Here is a 23,863-nt window from a genome sequence, read left to right on the forward strand (position 1 = left end):
TAGAAGATGGGGGAGATGCTTCAGAGTTTTCATGTGACGCATCTACCCCAATTTTGATGAGCAAGCCACTAGACGGGGATAAGAGATGACTGGCAGGAGTGCAAACACTGACTGGACGAAACCCTTATGTGGACAATCAGTTCAAAAGAAAACCAACATAGTGGTTCACTTACTGTGTTATAAAATAGGTCCAACTAAAGAGGGCCTCACCTCTCAAAAGGTGACACTACCAGAATACATTGCATTGGTTAGATAGATAGTGAATGGGAAGTGTGTGTTACAAACATGTACAGTACACAGCAAATTCAAAAGTGTTAAATTTTTTGGTGTTAATAGTCTTCTTGCAAAAGTAGAGTTAATTTTACTCTAAGGAGAGTCACATTCTTTTAATGTAACTCTGAGGTGTAAAATGATAGTAGTTAAAATCGAGTGTTAAAAATGAGTGTTTCCCTGTCAAATCTGGAGGTGTTACAATGGAAACATTAACTCTTGACCTCTTAACTCTGAACTCCTAGAGGGGCTATGACACCAACAGAGTAAATTCACAGACTCCGCCCCCAGCACGGCTCCAATCGAAGCTGAAGTGAAGCCGTTTCAGAACATTTTGCTCTACATATTTGAGTTGTTTGCCATCCTTGGTAAGTCATTTTTTCAAAGATTGTTTCAATTATTATTATGAGCTTTTACTTCTGTGGCTCTTTGGAGTTGAGACAAAGCTGTGTGAAAGGCATTAGCCATGTTGCTCGCTGATAGCATAATATTCTGTTTTAGCTAGCTGAAAGGTATTGTTTGCGGGCAAATACCACAGCCTTGAAAAACAGCTTGCATGTGAATTTTCAGTCAAACTTTTGGTCAAATACACCTAAAACAATGTCTAGAATGTGAAATGTTGGTATAATGGTGCTACTTGATGCCTGAAAACGATCGCCCATAAAAAAAAAAAAACAAGCAAACAGCAGTAGCAGGCGTCCTGACTGGGTTCTACGTTAGCATAGATCCCTCCAGAGTTTTGTGCACACGGTTTAGGTAAAAATTAAAAAGGTTGAGGTTTTACATTTAGTTCAGTATTACCTGTTGCCTGTGTCTTTTTCTTTTGGGAAAATACTTTACACAAGTAATGGCTCAAAAAGGATTCCTTTTTTTTTTACTGTGCTGCAATTGTTTACTGTATTATTTGTGCCGTTAATTAGTGTCAACTAATTTTTATTCAATCTCCGCACAGGATATGCTTGAGAAGATGGAATATGGGGGAGAGCAGAAGTGTGTTGAAGTTCCACAAAGGGATGAATGAAGGACATGCATATTGTATTGAAGAAATAAGTGATGAGAATGCTGTTATTTGCATTTACCATGTCAGACCTTTTGATATACAAAATTCTAATGAAAGTGAGAACATGTATACTGTTACATCTTTCAGAAAATGTTTTGAAATTGTGGTGCACAGTTCAGAATAAATGTTTTTCAAAAACCATTGCGTCTTTTTAGTAAATGTTTATTTCCAAAAGAAATTTCTAGAAGTTCAGAACAGTAAAATTCCCGCTTTTTAGAATGAATTAGAAGATAACTCTTACGTAGTTAAACTAAAATACTCTTTGAGAGTTAATATATAAACTTTTAACACCAAGTGTTAAATCATCAACTCCAGACAGAGTTGGTGTTTAACACTAAATCAGAGTTAACGTACCAACTCTCCAAAAAGTGTTAAATTAACACTCTCTGGTGTGGACCCATATAGACACTTTAATAGTGTTGAAATCAAATCCGACAGTGTTAATTTGGACATGCTGGATTTGCTGTGTAGCAGTCAGGTAAAGAATATGGAAGAGATGAATTGTGGGAAATGTAGGATCTAGCATTTAGTGCAAGATTGACCCAGAATAGAAGAATAACACTCTGCTTGTGATGCTTTGATTTCAGCTGTGCGTCTCTTCCAAGTGTTCTAACTTTTAGTATTTAGTATTTAGTATTTATTTATTTATTGTCATTGTCAAGAACAATGAAATTGCGTTTGGGGCTTCCATACAACCCAAAAAAAAGAAGAAAATAATAAATACCCCTTAAAACCCAAGTGTACATATTTAACCCAGTGTGACTCCAATGCAATAAGACAATCCTTAGCAATAATGTTCGTAGAAATTCAGACAAAGACCTGAGAAACATGACAAAATACAACAATGCAACCCATTCAATATTATTGTACTGTGAGATATGATATCAGATGTGATAGTTATCTATTTAAGAAAGAGGGGGGGGGGGGGGCAGGAGGGGGAAGAGAATAAAGATATGATGCACCAATGCAGACCAGTTCATTGCTATTAAGAAGTTGGATATGGTTATTGTCCGTGAGAGGGGGGCAGAGAGTTCAGGAGCCTCACAGCCTGTGGATACAGGCTGTTGGCCAGTCTGGATGTTCTGGCCTGTATAGACCTGTACCTTCTCCCTGAGGGCAGCAGATGGAAAAGGTGGCGCGCAGGGTGATGTTGGTCCCGCAGGATACTGTGCACCCTCCTCAGACAGCGAGTGGGGAAGATATTACTGATCTCTGGCAGACTTGTTCCAATAATTCTGCCAGCTTCTTTCACCACCCGCTGGAGTGCTTGCTGATCGGCCTTGGTGCAGCTGGGGAACCACACTAGAAATCCATACGTCAGAACGCTGCTGATGGCACAGTTGTAGAAGTTCAACATCAGAGATCTGGGAATGTGTGCGCTCCGCAGTCTCCTCAGGTAGTAGAGGCGCTGTTGGGCCTTCCGTGCAACTGAGGTGATATGGTTGCCCCAGGACAGGTCCTCGGTCACAGTTACCCCCAAGAATTTAAAACTGCTCACCCTCTCCACCGCCTCACTGCCAATGAAGAGAGGCAGATGGTTGTTATGACCCCTCTTCCGGAAATCTACAATGATCTCCTTGGTCTTTTTGGTGTTTAAGACCAAGTTATTGTCGTGGCACCATGACTCTAGTTGTTGCACCTCTGTCCTATAGTTTGTCTCATCATTGTTGGATATAAGTCCGAGCACTGTGGTGTCATCTGCAAACTTAACAATGAGATTGGACGCGCAGGAGGAAATACAGTCATGGGTGAAGAGAGTGTATAGCAGAGGGCTCAGAACACACCCCTGAGGGGCACCGGTGTTGACCACAAGGGTGGAAGAGGTGTTCTTACCCACTCTGACACTCTGTCTACGGTTAGTGAGGAAGTCCACAATCCAGTTGCACAGAGAGGAGTTAAGTCCCAGTTGGTGGAGTTTTGGGACGGAGTTTGTATGGTATTAAAAGCCGAGCTGTAGTCTACAAAGAGGAGCCGTGCATAGGTGTTCCTGTGTTCCAAGTGCTTCAGTAATGTGTGCAGCACTGTGGCGATCGCATCCTCGGTTGACCGGTTCTCCCTGTATGCAAACTGGTGCGAGTCCAGGGATGGTGGAAAAGCAGCTCTGATGTGTTTAATGACCAGTCTCTCCAGGCATTTGGCGGGAATGGGAGTGAGTGCCACAGGTCTGAAATCGTTCAGACATGTGACATTTGACTGTTTTGGGATGGGAACGATGGTTGCTGCTTTGAAACAGGATGGTACCAGTGAACAGGACAGCGAGGTGTTATATATAGAGGTGAAGACGTCCGCCAGGTCCGCAGCACAGTCTTTTAGCACCCGGCCCAGCACTCCATCCGGCCCGGCCGCCTTCCTGGTGTTAATGCTCCGGAACACACGCCTCAGCTCATGAGTGCTCAGGACCGGAGCAGGGGAGAGGGGACAGGACAGGGTCGGTGTTCTCCCTATCAAAACGGGCATAAAAGAGATTTAGATCCTCAGCCAGAGTAGAACTGTCGGCTGAGGGTGATGGTGTTCTTCTTTTGTAGTCCGTGATAGCCCTGATGCCCTCCCAGACCTGCCTTGGGTTTGTGTTGTTCTCAAACCTGGCCTCGATACGCCTCCTGTGCTGCTGCTTGGCAGTCTTGATGCCTCTTCTCAGGTTGGCCCTGGCAGCACTGTATGCCTCCTGGTCCCCGGATTTGAAAGCGTTGTTCCTTGTTCGAATAAGTTGTTGAACTCCGTGTGTCATCCAGGGTGGATTATTAGGGAACACACGGAATCGTTTCCAAGTTGTTACATTGTCCACACAGAAACAGATGTAGTCCAAGACAGTGGAGGTGTAACTGTCCAATGCGACACGATTGTCAGTGTCCTGCACCTTGAATACATCCCAGTCTGTGCAGTGGAAACAGTCCTGAAGCATCGGAATAGCATCCTGCGGCCATGTTCTCACGGTTTTGGTTGTAATCCCAGTGCTCTTGATCTTTTGTGTGTATATTGGGTGTAGCAGAAGGGAGAGATGGTCTGACAGACCCAGGTGGGGATAAGCCTGGGCTCTGTACGCATTCGCCATGTTGGTGTACACCTGGTCCAACGTTCTATCTCCTCTGGTAGCACACTTCACATTACGGTGGAAATTGTGAAGTACAGATTTCAGGTCCGCGTGGTTAAAATCCCCAGCCGCAATAAAGACACTGTCCAGGTGTGCTACCAGGCTGTTATTGATGCTGCTGCTCAATTGTGCTAACGCTAGCTTAGCATTAGCATCTGGTGGAATGTAAACAGCGCAGATGTAAACGGCAGAAAATTCCCGAGGGAGATAGAATGGACGGCACTTTAACACCAACAGTTCTACCTCTGTACTGCACAGTCTTTCCGTTACCGTGACGTTCGTGCACCAAAGGTTGTTAATATAGATGCACAGCCCCCCGCCAGTCTTCTTACCCGAGTCCGCAGACCTGTCGGCTCGATAGGCGGTGCGGCCTGCTAGATCAATAGCCGCATCGGGAATGGCGCTGTCCAGCCAGGTTTCAGTGAAAATCATGCACGAACAGTTATTAAAAGTCCGTCGAGTGGCGATCTGCAGTCGTATTTCATCCAGTTTGTAACGGATTGAACGGGCGTTGGAGAGGAATATGATCGGGAGTGGTGCTTTAAACGGACTAGTCTTTAGCCGTGCCCACAGGCCTCCCCGCTTGCCTCTCTTCTGCCTCCGATCGCAACGTCTCCTCCTGCGGCTTGCTGTTGCGGGTAGCCCCGGGGGTTGCTTAACGATCTCCGGGGGGATGAGATACTCGGATGTTAGTTGAAGATCTCCACGGCTTAGTTGTAGTAGATCATCTCTGTTGTATTGAAGTAACCCCAGACTGTGTGAAATAATACACAGTACCACCAAAAGTGCAAAAGTGTAGGAGCTCCGGGCCGCTGCGTCTGTGCGCGCCGCCATCTTAAGCTGTGGACTCTCTCTGCTGATGATGCTCACAAACAAGCAATCAAGCGGGTGCCTCTTGGAGTAATTGTAGTGCTGAATAACTGCAGCACCCACTGTGAGCTGAGACTTCGTTTCTTTTAGCCTGTAGTAACAACCGGCAATTAGTAAATGACTTATTTGAACCTGCAGTAACACTTGGGCTTGATTATACCGTGGCTGCGAAGACGGCCACCAAAACGTCTTCAAACAAGTCCATGACCATAAATAACTGCAGTGTGTAAATCACCCAGGGAATCATCTAGATTTAAAAATCAGTGAGTAACTATGAGAGAAAATATCTTTTATAAAGGAACAGGTCTGTAAAATCCTCACAAAGAGAGCAGGAAAAAGGCACAGCATGGTGCCTCTCAGAAGGCAGGTGTTTTGTAATGGTGTGCTGTTATATTAAAGGCTGATGTACATAAGAGATTTCCTGGTTCCATCTGATCGTGCAGCGCTTTTTTCCCAGATCAGGTAGGCAAATCCAATTGGGGTCTCAATGGCAATTTGTCTCTCAGTCACAGTCTGTTAACTAATTAGTTTCAAGGCTGAAAATTAATCTCAATTAATCCCATGGGCGTTAGCTTGGGTGCTTTGAAATCAAAGTAAATCAACCATGTCCTAAAATGTTGTTGATACTGTGCTGCCAGTTCGGTCGTCTCAACTGTGAACGTTTCCATAAAGAGATGTGCACAGCAAAAAGAGGAAAAATTACTGTCAGTTTCCTTCCAAAATATAGTTTCACTCTGCTAATTAAAAGATCCGAGGTCACTTCTGTCATGCTGGCTCCCCGTACACACGCATAAACTGCTTTGATGCATCGAAATAGCTCGGTCATCATCTCCAGCTGCGCGCGTATGAATGAGAGTCCCGACAGCAGCCAAACGCCACACTGTTTTTCAGATACCTGTTTTTTTTCTTCTGTTGAAGCCTGACTATGTTTCAAGGTCAATTCAAAGAGCATCAATATGATGAGCAGACTTGGAAATTTCACATCACAGGTGAATTTCCTCAGGGCTTGACAAGGTCCCTGTAGTTATCAAGTTGCGCACACACGCACACAAAGAAATGACCCAGCACACCTCCCTCAGGGCAGGCTCAAGACTGTCATGCCCAAATGGTTCCCAAACTGCTGTTTAACGAGAAGATAATTAATGTGTGTGTGTAAAACATGGCAAATGGCCTTCGCTGGTCTGCGTTAAAGTGTTTTGATGTTTTTGCACAAAGTGTGCAACAGCCCTGAGGCTGCAGACCCTCGCTATGGAGAATTTATTAGAGCTAGTCTGACAAACTGCAAATGTATTCAATAGTATGAACAGCCAAACTGTCTTTCTTGCCACTCTGCCTTCCATACAATAAATATGAAGCTACAGCAAGCATCAAATTAGCTTCAAATTAGCTCAAAGCTGTTCTTGACGCATTGGAAAACAGCTAGCTTGGATCTCCCCAAAGCTAACAAACTCCTATACCAGCACTTCTAAAGCTAAAAATTGTAAAACTAACGTATTTTTTAAACAAAAGACAAAGAAAGCTAAGAATCTAATATGTGTGCATTTATATTGTTTTCTTGCTGCTGTGCAACTAATCATTTTCAACAAGCAGATTACCCTTATGAATACAGGCTTTCTTAAACATTAGGAGCTAATTTCAGTACCGTGTCCATAGTAAATTTTGAGTGGCTAAATCTTAACAAAGAAGTGTAAAATATTGAGTTTCCAACAGGATGCAACCACCCTTTTCCTTCTAAGCCACACAGACTTTGTAGATCTCTAAAAGGGGGCCGTTTATCACCTGGTGGCCAATATTGCTGTGGTTGGTGGGTGAGTGCACTGCAGGACATGGTGACAGAATAGTGATCTAATGACTGGTGCAATCTGGCTATGCTTTAAAGTGAAGGAGGGAGGTCTGGTGCATGCATGTTTCACGTGTGTTTCCGATTTTCTTATCTGCTTCATTATTTCTGTTTGTTTTCTTTATTTTTTTAATGACTTTTGCTTTTTTTATTCTTTTCTTTCCACTTATTTTTCTGTGTCACTTTCTTCCATTGGTGCTGGTCTTGTGTGCGTATGTGTGTTTGTACATCCTTGTGTTGTGTTGGTGCTCATGTTTGGTTGCGATCCCCTGCTCCTTGCCCTCCTCGTCTACATCAAATCCCAGTGGTGAACCAGTTGTACCAAGAGGTCCTCAATTATCTGCTCTGTCCCTACGCTCCTCTTTCCACTTTAGCCCCACCCTCCCCCGGTGTCGACCCAATCCCCTTACAGCGAACGGGAAGCCAGAGCGCCACCGCCACCTTCCAGAGAGGCAGCTTTGCCACGGGAGGCGGGGCGGCCGACTACGCCAATCCGTACCGCACTCTGCAGTTCTGTCCGTCGACCGAGTCGCCTTACAGCAAGTCAGGCCCCGCCCTCCCCCCTGAGGCGGCGCTGGGCCGATCCCCATCAGTGGACAGCATCCAGAAGGACCCAAGGTGAGAAAAGACGGCCATTTTCACTTCGAATCAGCTCTGGCTTATTAATGAGACCCTTCGTTCTGCTCCCTTTCCACTTTTCACTAAACTTACTGAGGGCCAGATTCACCAAGTGAAACATGAATTATTAAAGGAAATATCAATAGTATCATTAACCTGAGCAACATTGAGCTTTTTTTAATGAAGAAAAGAGTTTGATTGAAAACCGCAAACGTGGTGTCAGAGCTGGAAGTGCGACATGGCGACACCCACAGTTTGCAGCACATCGGCACATAATTGACTGTCAGGATTTGACAGTGGAGTGCAGAAAAAGACTGGCTGAATCTGGGCTTTAGTATGAGGCACACATCACGCCGCATCTTTCACTGTCCTCTCTAGTTTGCCTGGTGTTGGGGCGTGTTCACACTGTTGTACCAATGCCTGTGCACACCTCTAGGTCCAATTTAAGAGTTTGCTGCTGCTGTTAGGAGTGGAGTGGCTCTCTGTCAGTGGCAATCAGTCACGTTCTGTGCAGCAGGTAGACAAAGTTAATGCGGAAAGTCTGCATGAAGTCGTCTTCTAGACCAGGAGATATCTCTGTATGAGTGTGGATGTCTGAGAGAGAGAGAGTGACACATTAAAAAAAAGAGTTAGAGAGACATAAAGAGACTGTGTAATAGCTGTTTTTATCACTCTTTTGTCCTAGTTAAAATGAAGTTTGAAATACTATTCCAATACTGTCTTGGATTTCTCTTTTATTTTTTAGCCTCTTCTTTGTAATGGCTGCACAGACTAGCTGTCAGAAATAGAAGTAGCCTAATTAAAGCTGAACTGTCTGTTTGGGATATGTTAGTTCAGGTACAGGCAGCGGATATGTTTATTTTTCCACAAATTTATTTCTCTAATGAGGAGCTCACTTTCTCTTGAATTGCTTATTGTGAAATTTAGAAACTCAAAACTATCTTTTGTTTCATTAGCTCTCTTTGCTGTTGTTGTCGTCATTGCTCTTACATTCACCCATTGTCCAAGTGTTTATTTCTGTGTGCACATTGCACTCACGTCATTTGTTTGGTCACTCTTTAGCTCTGGCATCATCGTTGTGTACCTTCAACACATCTGCACTGCTACATTTAAAGGGCGGACTTTTGATGCATGGCATTTTGCTTTACGCTCACGACATGCACACGACATGCCGATGTAAGCGGCATCTAAAGTCATACGAGTAGCTTGTTAAAGGGAGGGTCCGGTGTTATGCTACATCTTTCTTACTCTCAAAAAATCCCATTCAAAAAGGCTCAAACTCTTTGTTTGTACCGTCTGACTTTTCTACATTTTCTTTGACACGCTCAGCAGCTGAACACAATAAAGACTTTCAGATCTTTGAAGATAAAACAAATTGAGGCCCACTATTTTTCTTGAAGCAGCTAGGGACTGTAGCTTCTAGTAAGCAGTATTTTCTATTAATACGTGCAGAAGTATTTAGAACACTGAAGGATAGTGCCCAATACAGCCCCTAAGTCATGAAGTACAATAGGTCCGAGGTTTTTAATAGGTCTTGGAGAACACCCTATCACACAGAAAAAAAATCTCATTGTGGCCAAAAAGAAGATTATACCAGAGCATAGGTTTTCTGCTTTTTGCCTTTTGTGTGGGATTCATTGGCAGTGAGGGAAATATTGAGTAGAAGCAGACTTATTCATTTAACCTGTCCAGGTTCTGGGAGATTGGTCCATTGGTCAGCACAGCCTATAAGTGCACACACGCTACAGTCATACATGCTGGATTGTTCCTACATGTTTTGCGAACACAGAGTTTATGCATCTACTGATGTCTCAAAAATATTGTGAAAAAAAATTATTTTGTTATTTATTTCAAAAAGGTAAACTTTAAAATACTCTGTAAATGTATGTATATATACATTTAGTACCATTCAAAAGTTTGGGCACACCTTCTCAATTAATGGTTTTTCTTTATTTTTACTACTTTCTGTATTGTAGATCCATAACTGATGACATCAAACATATGAACCAAGATATATGGAATTATGTAGCAAAGAAAAAATTGATAAAAAAAACTGTCTTATATTGTAGATTCTTAAAAGTAGCCACCCTTTGCGTTGCACTGCAAACCCTTGGCCTTCTGTCATTGAGCTTCAAGATGTAGTCACCTGAAATGGTTTTCAATGCCTTGTCAGCTAAGTAAAGAGAAACGACAGTCCATCATTACATTAAGAACTGAAGGTCAGTCAGTCTGGAAAATTGCTAAAATTTTCAATGTGTGTCCAAGTTCAGTTGCAAAAACCATCAAGCACTATGACGAAACTGGCTCACATGAGGACCATGCACAAGAAAGACCGGCCAAGAGTTGCTTCTCCTTCTGAGGATAAATTCATCCAAGTCATCAGCTTCAAAAATCACAAGTTGGCATCACCTAGGATTAGAACCGAGATAAATGCAGCACAGAGTTCCAGTAGCAGACACATCTCTACATCAACTGTTCAGAGGAGACTGCGCGAATCAGGCCTTTATGGTCAAATAGTTGCTAAGAAAACACTACTAAGGAAAAGCAGCAAGCAGAAGAGATTTCTTTGGGCCAAGAAAAACAAGGAATGGACAGTTAGACCAGTGGAAATCTGTGCTTTGGTCTGATCTTTGGTTCCGCCCGCTGTGTCTTTGTGCGATGCAGAAAAGGTGAACGAACAGTTTCTACATGCATGGTTCCCACTGTGAAGCATGCAGGAGGAGTTGTGATAGTGTGGGGATGTTTTGCTGGTGACACTTTTGGGGATTTATTCAAAATTGAGGGCACACTGAGCCAGCATGGCTAACACAGCATCCTGCAGGAACATGCCATTCCATCCTGTTTGTGTTTAGTTGGACCATTGTTTCTTCAACAGGTTGTGTAAGGGCTGTTTGACCAATAAGGAAAGTGATGGAGTGCTGCATCAAGAGAAGGCCAAGAGTGTGCAAAGCAGTAATCAAAGCAAAGGGTGGCTAATTTGAAGAATCTAAAATATAAAACATGTTTTAAACTTTCACACTTTTTTGTTTACTACATAAATCCATATATGTTCATTCATAGTTTTGATGCTTTCAGTGAGGATGTTGTAAATAGTTATGAAAATGTAAAAAAACAACAACAAAACAAACATTAAATGAGAAGGTGTGTCCAAACTTTGACTGGTAAACCCTTTGTCTTTAAAGTTCCAGCACTGAAGGTTATAGCTCATGAAAACCAGAAATTCAGTACCTCAAATTCTAAGACTACTTTGAGCTGAGTACATAATTCAAACAGTATAAATACTGTGTATGTCTCGTTCTACTTCAGTAAAGACAATTACGATCACCGGGGAAACTGCTGACTTAACAGTTGTTCTAATGATCGACAACCTCGACTTGGAGGGTACACTGCAGAAGGTCATTGCTGAAAAGGCTGGCTGTTCAGAGTGCTGTATTGAAGTGTATTAATGGAAAGCTGACTGGGAGTGGAAAGTGTGTTAGGACTAGCTGCACAATGCACAATCAGCAGAGATGCCTGTAGCTATAAGAGGATTGTCAAGAAAAGAGCTTCAAAGATTCAAGAAATTTGAAGAACTTCACAAGGAGTCAATTCAACAGGTTTCAGTGCATCAAGAGGCAACATGGAAAGACATCTGCAAGCTACCAGAGCTATGCAGAAAAAGAACTGGATTCTAGATCTGTTGAGGTCCTGGAGTCTGGAGAAAGAGTGGTGTTTGAAGTCCAGTGTGAAGTTTCGGCAGTCTGTGATCATCTGGGATACCATGTCATCTGCCGGTGCTACGGTCTGGTTGGTCCACTGTGTTTTATCAAGTCCAAAGTCAACATAGCCATCTACCAGGAGATTTCGGAGCACTTTGTTCTTTCATCTGTTGACAAGCTTTATGGAGATGCTACAGATGAGCAGAAGGCCACTGCCAAAGCAACCTGAGCTTCAACAGTCCCTCAGCAGTGCCACAAGCTTACATCCATGCTACGCCACACTGATAAAGTAATTCATGGGAAAGGAGCCAAAACCAAATATTGACTAAAGAAATAAAGATGCTTTTAAGAAGTTTGACATTTCTGTATTGTAAATCGTTTTTTGGATTAATCGTTGGAAATATTCTAACTGTATTTCTGATTTTCATGAGCAGTAGCCTTCAAAAGTAAAATATGTAGCACTTCCATAAGCTGACATAGTTACCCAAAATACAAAGCATATGGTTAACGTCTCATTTAAATCTAACTAAATAAACCCAGCTTACACGGAACAGGCTCCGGAATGCTTGTCATTTTCTCACTCGTTAGCTACTGTGTAACCAGTCCTGCTTAGCTTTAATGAATCTGCCATCATTCAACAGCTAAGTTGACCTAAAAATTATTTAAACCCTTAAGCTATACGGTATTTATGCAACCACCAATAGCTAAATTTCTGAAAGCAACAAGGGCTTACCTTGTTTCTTTTGTCCGGAGACCCTCTCTTTATCTGACATACTCGCCATTTCCCAACCATCTGCTCCAAGTGCATGTTCTCCACCCTGCCCACATCCTCTATTGCCTGATAACAAAATGTTAAGAGAGAAAGATGAGTCTACTGGCTACAATTTTGATTTCTATTGATTACTATTAATTATCGCTATTATAACAGGTATTGAATAATTTGTTACCAGACAGTCGACATATACCTCTCTCTTGTTTCTCTCTGCCTGTCCCCCCTCGATAGGTACGACCCCGAATTCCTTGTGTGGAATCAAAATCAAGCCGAGCAAAGAATGACAAAGTAATCCAACTATTTATTTATACTATTGTACATTCTGTCTATCTTACCTTTGTCTCATTCACTGAATCTTTCCATCCTCTCTATATGGCACCACTATCAGAAACAGATGTTAATGTTAATGGCAGCATGACAACATTTCATATATGCATTGTCACCCATTTAGCACTGCATTAAGCAGGAATCGCTTTTATTCTTAGTGTTACTTGGGTTCTAAATTGGAGAGCAGATCAGGATTTAATCACGTCATCACATAACATGAGCAAAGAAAGACAAGAAAATGATATCGCTAACCAAATATCGATTGCTTTGCGTGCAATTTGTAGGTATTTGGCTATCAGAGCCTCTTTTACATTGTCAACATTCCTCATTCTCTCCATTGGCTTTTCATGTCTCCATCCATACCTTCATGAGTTTATCTATCTGTTAGTTTATTTGGCCGTTCATTTGTCTCCATTGTCTGTCTGAATCATCTCTGAAGTGACTTTGTGTCAAGTGTATTCACGTGGCTTGCCCGGTTTTCATTTTCGCACCTGTTTTTGTATTTTGTTTTAATGGTGCTGATCTTTTCATCTCTGGAATGCAAACAGATCTGTTTTAATGAATACATGAGTTTTCCTTTATTCCTGAAAATTACTGAAGCACCACCATTAATCTTGAACTCAGTGAAGCCAAAAGCCAAAAATATTCAATTTCCAACAAGTGCTTATAAATATCCCTGCTAGCCTGTGTGGTTTTATGAGTTGTCCAAGCACTTTTGTTTTTTCACATGTCTCCTTTTAAAGAGGGCTGTCGATCCATTTAATAATGTGCCACTATGTTTCACTTAAGAACATATTTCATAAACTAATGTACTAACCAGATATGTAAAATCAACTAACAGTACTGACACAGACAACATTAGCTCACTCTTCAGAATGTGAAATGCCAGTGATTTTCTTATCAGTGCCAGTCAGGGTGTTATTGTCCAAACCAATACAAGAATTTAATGCTGCTCTTGGAAAATCCCTTATAAAGGATTCAAATTCACAAGCTAAGCTCACTGAACTAGACTAGACTTTATTTACTGTATATGTTTGAGGAGATGAATCAACAGATTAGTAGTTTTATTGTGTTATGTTGAATCATGTCAAAATGAAATGAGCCCAGTGAATTAATGAACCAATGGAATTGAGAACATGAGTCCATAGGCTTCTGTCAGTGAAAACAGAAAAGACTGGATCAGTAAACATCACTGGCTGCACATAAGCAAAAAAGTAAGGTTTCTAATTTAAATGCATACAATGTAGCAGAAATATTGTGTTTTGAACAGGATACGAAGTGAACCCGACACAAATCTCACTCTAAGCTGAACTCAAAAGTTGGAGCAGTTTATAATGTGTATACTGTGCTGTGAAAAGTTGCATATTTGTCACACTTGTATGTTTGCAGCGTAAAAAAATATACCCCCTTAAATTATGAATGAATTGGAATTAACCAAACTTTTTTGGAAAGTTGAGTTTAATTTCATTAGCCACTTCTAGGTCTAATAACTGCCAGACCTGTTAAATCAAGAAATCATTTAAATAAAAACTGTCAACGTAAAGTAGTAAAGATCTTAAAAAAAAAACAGCATCATCCCACAATCATAAGAATCTCCAGATGTTTGGGACTCCAGTAAGAGCCATTATCCACAAGGGAGAAGACTCCGTTTCCAGCAGTGGCCATCCTACCAAAAATACCTTAAAGAGCACATTCCCTCCTCCAGGAGGTTACAAAAGAACCCAGAACAACATCTATAGAACTGCAGGCCTGACTCGCCACAGTGTTCATGATTCAAGAATGAGAAAGAGATTTGGCAAATGCTCAAAATGCTCAAAAACCATCCAGTATGGCTGAAATAAAACAATTCTGCAAGGAAGAGTGGGTCAAAATTCTTCCACAGTAATGTGAAAGACTTATTGACAGTTATTGATCACTTGATTGCAGTTCATGTTGCCAAGCGTGGCACAGCTGGTAATTAGGTTTAGGGAGCAATTACTTTTTCACAGCAATGTATAACTATTAATTTTGAAAAAGGTTAAATGTTAAATCAAATGTCAATTCTTTGGTTTGAGACTTTGGAAGCCTCAGGTTTTCAAACATTAAAACTGAAACTGAAACTGTCATAAACACGAATCCATTTACCACAGTTTGTGACAACTGTATGCCACTGCATGTTATACTTGTATAACTATGCACGTGACCAATAGAAGATCTTGAGAAATAAAAGATCTTGAATCTTTCTTTCTGTCTAGCTGGTAGGCAAACATCCAGCAGTCATAGTAGGAACATAATAATAATAATAATAGAGTATAAAAAGAAAAAAATAAACGTGCCCTTTTCTTCCTGCACACGTCAGCTACACTACAATCAGCAGATATGAGTTTATATGCTGGGAGAAGGAAAGGGCAGTTTACAACTTTTGAGGGTTGAAGGTACGGAAAATGTTTTTGTAGCACAAAAGGACAAGAGCACGATGGTAAAGTGCAAACTGGATAACTGTATTATACTGCTAACAGAATTTTTAACTCTCTGCATACACAGACAGCATGCTAACACAAAGCTAGCAAAGAGCCGAGAGTGATGTTAACGCTGACAGTATGCTGAACCCCAGCCCAGCAGCCAGAGCCTAACTAGTAACAAAGGCAGTGATGGCTCAGGCTCGTAGATTTGAAGCATCATTTCTACCTGTAGATGTTTACTCTTATCACTTTGAAGTCTTTTAGGGCTGGTTTTAATTTATTTTGTCTGCTTTGTTTTCAGAATTAAAAATTAAAACAAAGATCTTGTGTGTCCTCATTAGGATGAAGAATTGTGTTGGTGTGTGGCACTGTAGTCCAATCAGTTATCATTAAGGAACAAATATTAACTGTATTCTTAACAGTAGGGTCTTTACCTTACAATCCAAATGGCCTTGAGGCAACTGTTGTTGTAAATATAACTGAATTAAATTGAATCATTGGTAGTTAGTGATGTAGTGTTACAGCTGCCAAAGAAAGCCTCTGCTCTTATAAAAACACATCAGGCAGGCTTATTTGCACCTGAACACACAACTTCTGGAGCAGAACATGTCCTTTGGGCAGACAAGACCAAATTGGTCAAATTTGTTCATATGGTGCTTGGTGTTGCATGTTTGGCCAACACCAAGCACCATATCAACACAAACTCCTCAAACACAAACAGCACAGTGGTGGAGGGGTAAGAATTTGGCTTGTTTTGCAGCCACAGGACGTGATGACCTTGCAGTGGTCCATTAGACCAACAGGACAATGATCCAAAATACAGCAGCTAATCAAGGTGTTGCAATGGTCCAGTCAAAATCCATATCACAACCTGATTGAAATATTGTCCATAAACGAATACCCACAATCCTCTTCTACAGTGTTAAGGTTAGAGAGACAAATAAAATCAGATAGAAAACACTGATTTCAAATTATTGGCGCTAAAGATGACTACAAATGACTGACTCATGTGGTGTAATTAGTTTTCGCATACTGGATAGACTCCAGTCAAAAGTTTCCTTTTCGCCTGACCATATAAAGTCATCATTAAGATTTTTCATCATAATTTTCAGAGTTAATACTTTCCTTCTCGTCTTCTACAAAATCAGCTTCAGTAATGAAAACTATTTGATTTTTGAAGGCATGAAAATAGAATTTACATGAAAATGAAAAAGAGATCAAATAATTTGTTGCACTGATACTATCTGTAGTGACATAAATGAGGAAACGCTCATTAAACTATCTTTATACTCTAAAAGATTCAAACAAATTTCATTTACCTGATTTTTCAAGCCGTTCGCCAGCGTAATCTGGCAAATCAAGACATGTTACTGTAGAGACAGCATCTTATGTACTCCAACGCACTTCCTCCCTTAGGCTTCTGGTAATTTATGGAAACATTCATGCTAACACGAAGACAGATTTGTAAGAGACAGGATCTGACCTGATCCTAAAAGTGCCTGATTTTATTTCATGCTCTCCTGCACACTGAGAATCTCTGATCCATACTCAGTTACATGGATAAGATGGACTCTGTGTGTTTGTATGTGTGCTTCTCAGCTTTGCCTGACATCTCCTGACCTTTCGTTCATCTCGTCCAGCTTCAATAGGCCAGTCAGTCAGCCATGCTATCACACCCTCACGCACACCAACAGTATCTTTGTAACCCAAACTTACACACACACACACACACACACACACACACACACACACACACACACACACACACACACTTTTTCTCAAATTTTCTCCCTGCCTCAGTTTCTGTTCTCCTTCCCATCAAGTCAACTTCTAACTTTTTTCCTATACTGAAACTACAAAGATGTCACCCAGACATAAACAAGCACACATAGATTTAACTTGCAACTGCTTTAATGTGTAAGTGGGTTTGTGCCACAAAAAAACTAATTCATCAAATACAAATAGATTTCTTCTCAACCATAAATGATATATAAAGGATAGACATAGCCTTGATGTTATTGTTTTGGCCTTCGGCATGTTTTTCTTGTTTGAAGCTAGATGTTTCCATATCTGGATTTAGAGTGGACCGATAACTTTTTAGACCAGATTGTCAAGATGAATCCAAACTCTATGGATGCATCATATAGACACAAATGTCTCCTCTAACTATTGCAGTGTTTTGGTTACCATGGTATTGTCCTGAGTGGTAGTCTACCACAAAGTGAGATAAAGGGGTTAGTGAGGTATGTTGGCCTTAAAATCAGAATTATCGATGTCACAAAGGTGCTTTTTCTGTTGCAAGAGTAGATCCCCATAACTTATGCTCAACACATAACTTGGTCTGGAATGAGATGAGAAAACTAATCAGTTACATTTGTAGCACATGTATGATCAAGAATACCTATTCAGTCAGTAAAATTAGTTGCACTTTTATCTGGTGACAAACTAAAACAATTTCCACACCTCATTTTTTTAGGCTACGGGACAGAGTCAGAGCTGAACACATTGAGCAATCTTTAATGTTTTGTGCATGCAGTTTAAAGTGTGAGAGCTCTAATGTGGAGCTGTCATGTTAGAAATAAACAGGAGCACTGAGAGCACACTGAGTCAAATCACTAGATTTGAATTCTTGCAGCACCACTGTCTTCTCTCACTTTCATTTTACTCCAGAGTACACATCTCTCTTGTAGCAGCTCTTGTGTCTGTTGTCTTTTTCCACTCATCGATCCAGTTTCTGCCACTTATCTAGGTCACAGGAGCCTGTAGTAGTCTGTACAGACTGGTGCAGTGTCTACATCACTGCTGAAGCTGCACCAGTCCATCTGTAAGTCTCCTGCTCCACTCTTCCCTCACTCATGAACAAACCCCCAAGATACTTGGTGCAGTAACTTGTTCCCAACCCAGAGTAGGCACTTGTTGACTGAGGACCATGACCAAAGTCCACAGACCACATGTAAACTGGTTGGTTAAACTCCCACACACGCTCAAATATCCTCAAAAGGATGAGGAGCCGATCCAGTATTCCACAGCGAGGATGAAAAAATGCATTGTTTCTGTAGAATTCAATGTCCAACTAACTGCATGGACCTTCCTGTGGAGGCTGAGAAGTGTGATCCACCTAAACACACTGGAACACTCTCTCCATTCCATCTTCTTAATGGGGGAAACACCACCCTGTCCAAAGCCACAGTCACTCATTTCCACACATTGTTGCAGGAGTTTAAACCGTTAAAACCAATGTTAGCACAAATGGTCCTGCCACTTTTAGGTCAAACTTTTAAAAGTTTAAAAGAACCCAAATGTAATAAAATGTCTGTTTTCTGTAGAGCTCCATAACACTCACTCACTCTGTCTTCTCTCAACCAACCAGCAGGACTGCTGTGTGATTATTGTAATGACCCTAATATCACTGAAAAACGCAGAGTCGCTGCTTTCAGGAAATGTTGGAATTTTTTCAATTAAGCAAATGGTTCAGGAGGCTCCGGAGTGACAGATGTTGAAAAAAAAAAACTCTGCAAAACACCTGTCTAAAGGTTAGGCTTTAGAGGGTTAACTACATTAGTGACCTTATCCCCAGTGATGGCGTGAGCCCCCTTATAAACATCCTTACGTTTGAACACGGTGTTTGTTATGGGCAAGCAGTGGTTAGCACAGAAAGCCAACAACAAAACAGAATTTGGGCTCAAGTGAGGTGGGTCATTTCTCACAATCAGACTCCTCCAGGTCAGGCTATCATTGTGCATATTAAAGTCCCCCAGTAGGACAATGGGATAACCAAATGGCTCAATTTCAGGCACCCAACTCAGGAAAGCAAAGCTGCCAGGAAATCTGAGCACTCTGAACTGTCATTTGGCAAGTAAGCACAGTCAACAGTCAAGACCCTCAGGATCTGTTTCCTTATCCAAAGGCAAACCTGGGGGATACAAGTATATCCATTCCTGCTCACAGCCTCTCACCAAAGTCTTAGACCAAATGCAATTCACAGTACCATTATAGAGGAAAAACCATACCTCGTCCTAGGGGTCACTGGGGCCAGAACCCTGGAGATGGCCCTTGGGGTAAAAGCACGTCGGTGAGGATCAACAACTTTTGGGGTCATAGGATTTTGCCTTTGCCTTTTTAAATTGGTTCCACAGTCAGATCCACGCCTGTCTTCAAAACACCAAGGTTTGTTTTTTTGTGAAGGAGTCGCTGTCATGACGCCATTAAATCAGCGGTCTCCAACCTTTTTTGCGCCACGGACCGGTTTATGCCCGACGATATTTTCACAGATCGGCCTTTAAGGTGTCGTGGATAAATACAACAAAATAAAACTAGTACTGGTACCGAAAAAATGAAGATTTATTCATAACACACGTGAAAAGACCCAGGAAAACCGAGTTAACGATAACAAAATAACGCTGAAAGCCGATAAAAACCCTGAAAACCACACATTTCACACCTGAGCCTCAACTCTTGCGGCCCGGTACCAAACGACTCACGGACCGATACCGGTCCGAGGCCCGGCGGTTGGGGACCGCTGCATTAAATGACCAATCGGTGTCATGTAGTAGACAATGACACCATTTATTATATACAGTTTATGGTTTTAACAGAACAAATGATAACTTTTATAGAGCATTTAATGCTAGGCTCTTTTTACCACACCGCAGTAGTGTGAGACATAATTCCATCTTCATTGTTTGCTCTTTCATAAAGAACAGATGACATTAAATGTTTTAAAGAGACAAACATCATCCCGGTTTGCTGTGTTTAAACATTCTTGATCAGTTACTATACAAAGAGCTACACCCATCAGCTGAATTTGATGTGGGCAGCTCCGCATGTGTTTCAGGTTTCTTTTCTCTGGTGCTAACGAGTACAACACTGGAGCTTGCACTGCTGAATTCCCTTTTTCTATAAATACACTGTAATGTTTTGCTGTTAATCAGCCGCCTGAAGTTGTGCGATGCCCTGCTGAAAAGTTAATGCAGTGAATCAGCACTGTTGTCAGTGTGTTTCAAATTCTCCTTCTTCTTTTCCTCCTTTCTTCCTTTTCTATCAGTTTACTCTGCAGGTTTCTACCTGTCGCTCCGTGTCTGCCTGTATTTCTGTTTGTCTTTCGGGGGTTGAGTCATCAGACGAATCTCCATTTCCCCCACTGACAATCCTCAGTAGGAGTGCACACACAAACATACCGACACAAATCACATAGTTCACTCTCTGCTTTCAAATCACTCTATTCCTCAAAAATCCTGACTCACAGGAAATCCTTTCAGCCCGATATGGCAGGGAGCATCATCTGCCTGCAGCCCTCACATCACAGCGCCTCGCCCCGCTTTCTGAATACATAATTCATAGATAGCTTATTTATTTACCGAGTTTAATTGTTGGGTTGCCTGCAGCCTGACATCTCGTATTGTGGTGTAAATGTTTTGGCTGTGGGTGACATGATCACGCACAGAGCCACACACACTCGCACACATACCTACGCAAGTGCTGATGCAAGATAGCCCACCTGGATGGTTAGGAACAAAGAGGGGATTGATGGTTCGACGGTACTTTGTCCCAGTCCAAATGAAATGTTAGGCTCTCGGGAGTCAGGCACATGCGCACAGATGCAGGCGCAGGTCCATTTACACAGATGTATCTACATATGTGCATTATTCTATTTATCCCCTTTGTATATTTTATTTATATTTGTCTCTGTATTTATATGTGTGTGTGTGTGTGTGTGTGTGTGTGTGTGTGTGTGTGTGTGTGTGTGTGTGTGTGTATGTATATATATATATATATATATATATATATATATATATATATATATATATATATATATATATATATATATATATATATATATATATATATATATATATAACAATTCTGTAACTGTAACTTCGGTCGTTGCTGTGCTTTTTGGAAGTCGAATTTCCCAGAGGAACCCACCCGAGGGATTAATAAAGTTCTATCTTATCTTATCTTATCTTAAGATGAATTTTCACAATATATACTGTGTATACTACTAGTTTTTAGACAAATCTTTGGATTTGTGGAATCTGCTGGGTCAAATCTGTCCTTGTAGGAAGAGCTCCACACAATCAGGAGTCTTTCTTTTGCTTCTTCATTATTCAATAAAATTTTTGAATTACAGTGCATAGTGCTTTCATTACCTATCTTTATTATTGATATACTTGAGAATCGGTAAAAGCTAAGGCAGAATTCCACATATTTATAAGAGCCTACTTTTAAACTCACGTCACTCAGTTCACTTTTCAGTTCTGGCAGAATTTCGTGTCTTCCACAAAAGCATTTGTCTCCAAATATGTTCTATATTCTTTTCTTAACTCTAACATTAAAACAGTGCAAACATTCCCTGCATGAACACTTTTGCCTGAAGTTCACAGATGGCTCAGTAGTATTTGCTCACCCCGCTGTGATGTTGTCACACAGTGTTTGGGACTGGGAGCACCATATTCTCTTGTGTTCTCTTTTCGGAAGAAACACACACAGAATGAAAGCGAGAGGGAGTAAAAACTTGTACAGCTCTGGGCTAAAGTTAGTGAATGAATGAACCATAATAGTACAGCTTTCTGGGGCAGAAAACCCTCCCACAGGAGACGGGCCTGACTCGAGTTTTTCTGCAACTGTAGGTAGAGTATTTTAGTGTCGGCTTCTTTCGGCGCACTTTTAATGACATCTTATATCATCTTTATGTTGTATGGGACACCCATGCCCCATACAGTACATAGACTATTTATAAAAGGGACATCATCCAGTGGTTTATAAATGCCCATTTTTGAGCCTTGCATAGATGCATTCCTACTAATTAGTGCTAAGCAATCGGAAAAAACAAACAAACTTGAATTTCGTTCATAAAACTGCTGCTCAGAATTCTTGGATTCTGTTGATACAGTGAATCACACAGTAAACCCTTTTATCTGTCAGACATAGTGTTCAGTTTAGAGAGTTGAATCATAACTTAAAACTTTAATACAGTTTAAAAAGATGTTGTATAAAACCCCATGCTACTGTATAGACTGTAAATAAATGATGGAAAGCGGCAGTGTGACATCACTTTGCATTCCACATTTTGAAGCTTTAGCCTTAGGATTTTGGCCAAAAACATGTTTCTTTGTTGTTGTTGTTGTTGTTGTTGTTGTTGTTGTTGTTATTATTATTATTATTATCCGATTGTTAAGTGATGACGTGATGAATCCTACTTCCGGGCCTAAAGTAGTCTGCGTTTAATATGGCTTTTGTGTTGTTAACATGTTTAATGTTATGTATTTTCTTCTATTTAATCTCAAAAAGCTCCTAAAACAGTCAGTGATCACTGTTGACCTCCCTCGGCTTTTATTACCGCTAATCATTTATTTAAGCTCAGTTTTTAAAACCTTAGGATGTAACTACAGCCCAGCCCATGCAGCAGTATATGAATGACTAACCTCGTATTGTGGATGGATTATCTCAGTTGTTCTCCTGGCTGAAGTTTGGTCCTTTTACAGCATCCTGCCATGCGATTACATTTGTTCCTGACCACCGAGAACACTCACGTTAACTTTTATCGAGTGGAAAAAAAGTTAGCTTGTTTATATTATGCTAACATCATTATATACCAGCTAGCCCAACTTCAGTAACCCTACAAACGTCACTGCTGTTTAGTTTTCTGTCTTCATTTATGCTGGAAGTGATAGCAGAGCTGTACATTTTAATTTGTTTCCAAAACCCCGCAGTCAGGACATGCTATATTGTATTTAGATAGAAGCTAGCGAGCTAACTCCCTGCTAACTTCTAACTCTGTTAAATGTCATAAATTCCGTTTTCATGGATGCCTGGATGTTAAACTCAATTGTTACACCTGGTAGAGCAGAACGCTGATCATTTTATTAAAGATGAAAGACTTTAGACAGTTTTTCAACTCTCAGTAATGCAATAGTGATCGTTTGATATATGGACCTGCAGCGGAGTTTAGGTCCAGACACGGCTAGTGACGTCAGACTGAACAACCGGATTATTATTATTATTTGTGCTAGAGTTCCCACATTTGACTAGCAAGGAGGAGTGCTAAATTATCATTATCAGCTAACACTAGCAAGCTTAAGCAAGCATCCAGCAACTTGACATGGATGTCTGCTAATTAGTCCTAAGTTACAGACTAATAAAATACCAAAACTGAAGCACGAACTGGACATATTGTAGCAAATAGCAAATCACAGAATTTGTCAGATAATTGTAATTAAAATGATCCCAAGGGCTCCAACAGCTGAAACACTGAGGATAGCTCCAGTTCAGTTCAGTTGTATTTATATAACTCCAAATCACAACAACAGTCGCTTTAAGGTGCTTTAAGCTAGTTCAGGGACTTGAATTACTGAAAGTGAGTCCTAGCAGATGGCCACCAATTATAGCTCCCTGTTTCAGCACAAGAGTCAGTCAGAGTAACCACACCCTTAACTTTAAGCTTTTGCCATTATCCAGATGAAGGATTTATGAAGATACAAACTATCTATTTAGGCCAAAGCTATATTTAGAAATTTTGAACATGCTTGTTAATGCCGTTAAGTTGGGCTTTCTTTACATGGGAGTCTATGGGAATTGACTGGCTTTTAGATTTAGCCTCAGGTGGTCATTTGAGGAATTACAGCCGTTACAACATTTATTTAGTCCTGGAGGCTGCTGCTTGGTGTCATTGTTATAAAAGGAAATATTAGCTCTTTTTCTGTCATTTATTATTTATTTTTGCTCATTTTGTCTCAGAGGACTGACTCAGCAAGCTTCCAATGAATTGTAGTTCTTTCACAATGGCTTCAGTTTGCACTTAGGGAGATTGTCTTGTAGTCCCATATAGAATAAATGCATGTTTGTGTTTCTATACGTCTCGTGTGTCTCACACTATA

The 23,863-nt window shown here is 40.9% G+C and overlaps 1 protein-coding gene across 1 annotated transcript in view; it reads left to right on the forward strand.

Annotated features, from left to right (window-relative positions):
• Positions 1-23,863, forward strand: part of ctnnd2b (catenin (cadherin-associated protein), delta 2b) — a 240,464-nt gene that overhangs the window by 146,506 nt on the left and 70,095 nt on the right. Inside the window, exons 11-12 of the mRNA XM_085378966.1 lie at positions 7,506-7,749; positions 12,451-12,507. Of these exons, the coding sequence (XP_085235092.1) occupies positions 7,506-7,749; positions 12,451-12,507 (301 nt within the window). The remainder of the gene's footprint in view (positions 1-7,505; positions 7,750-12,450; positions 12,508-23,863) is intronic.

This window comes from Diplotaxodon limnothrissa, linkage group LG18 (assembly GCF_057381915.1).
Source record: "Diplotaxodon limnothrissa isolate DT_005_m linkage group LG18, D_limnothrissa_male_GT1.1, whole genome shotgun sequence".
NCBI lineage: Eukaryota > Metazoa > Chordata > Actinopteri > Cichliformes > Cichlidae > Diplotaxodon > Diplotaxodon limnothrissa.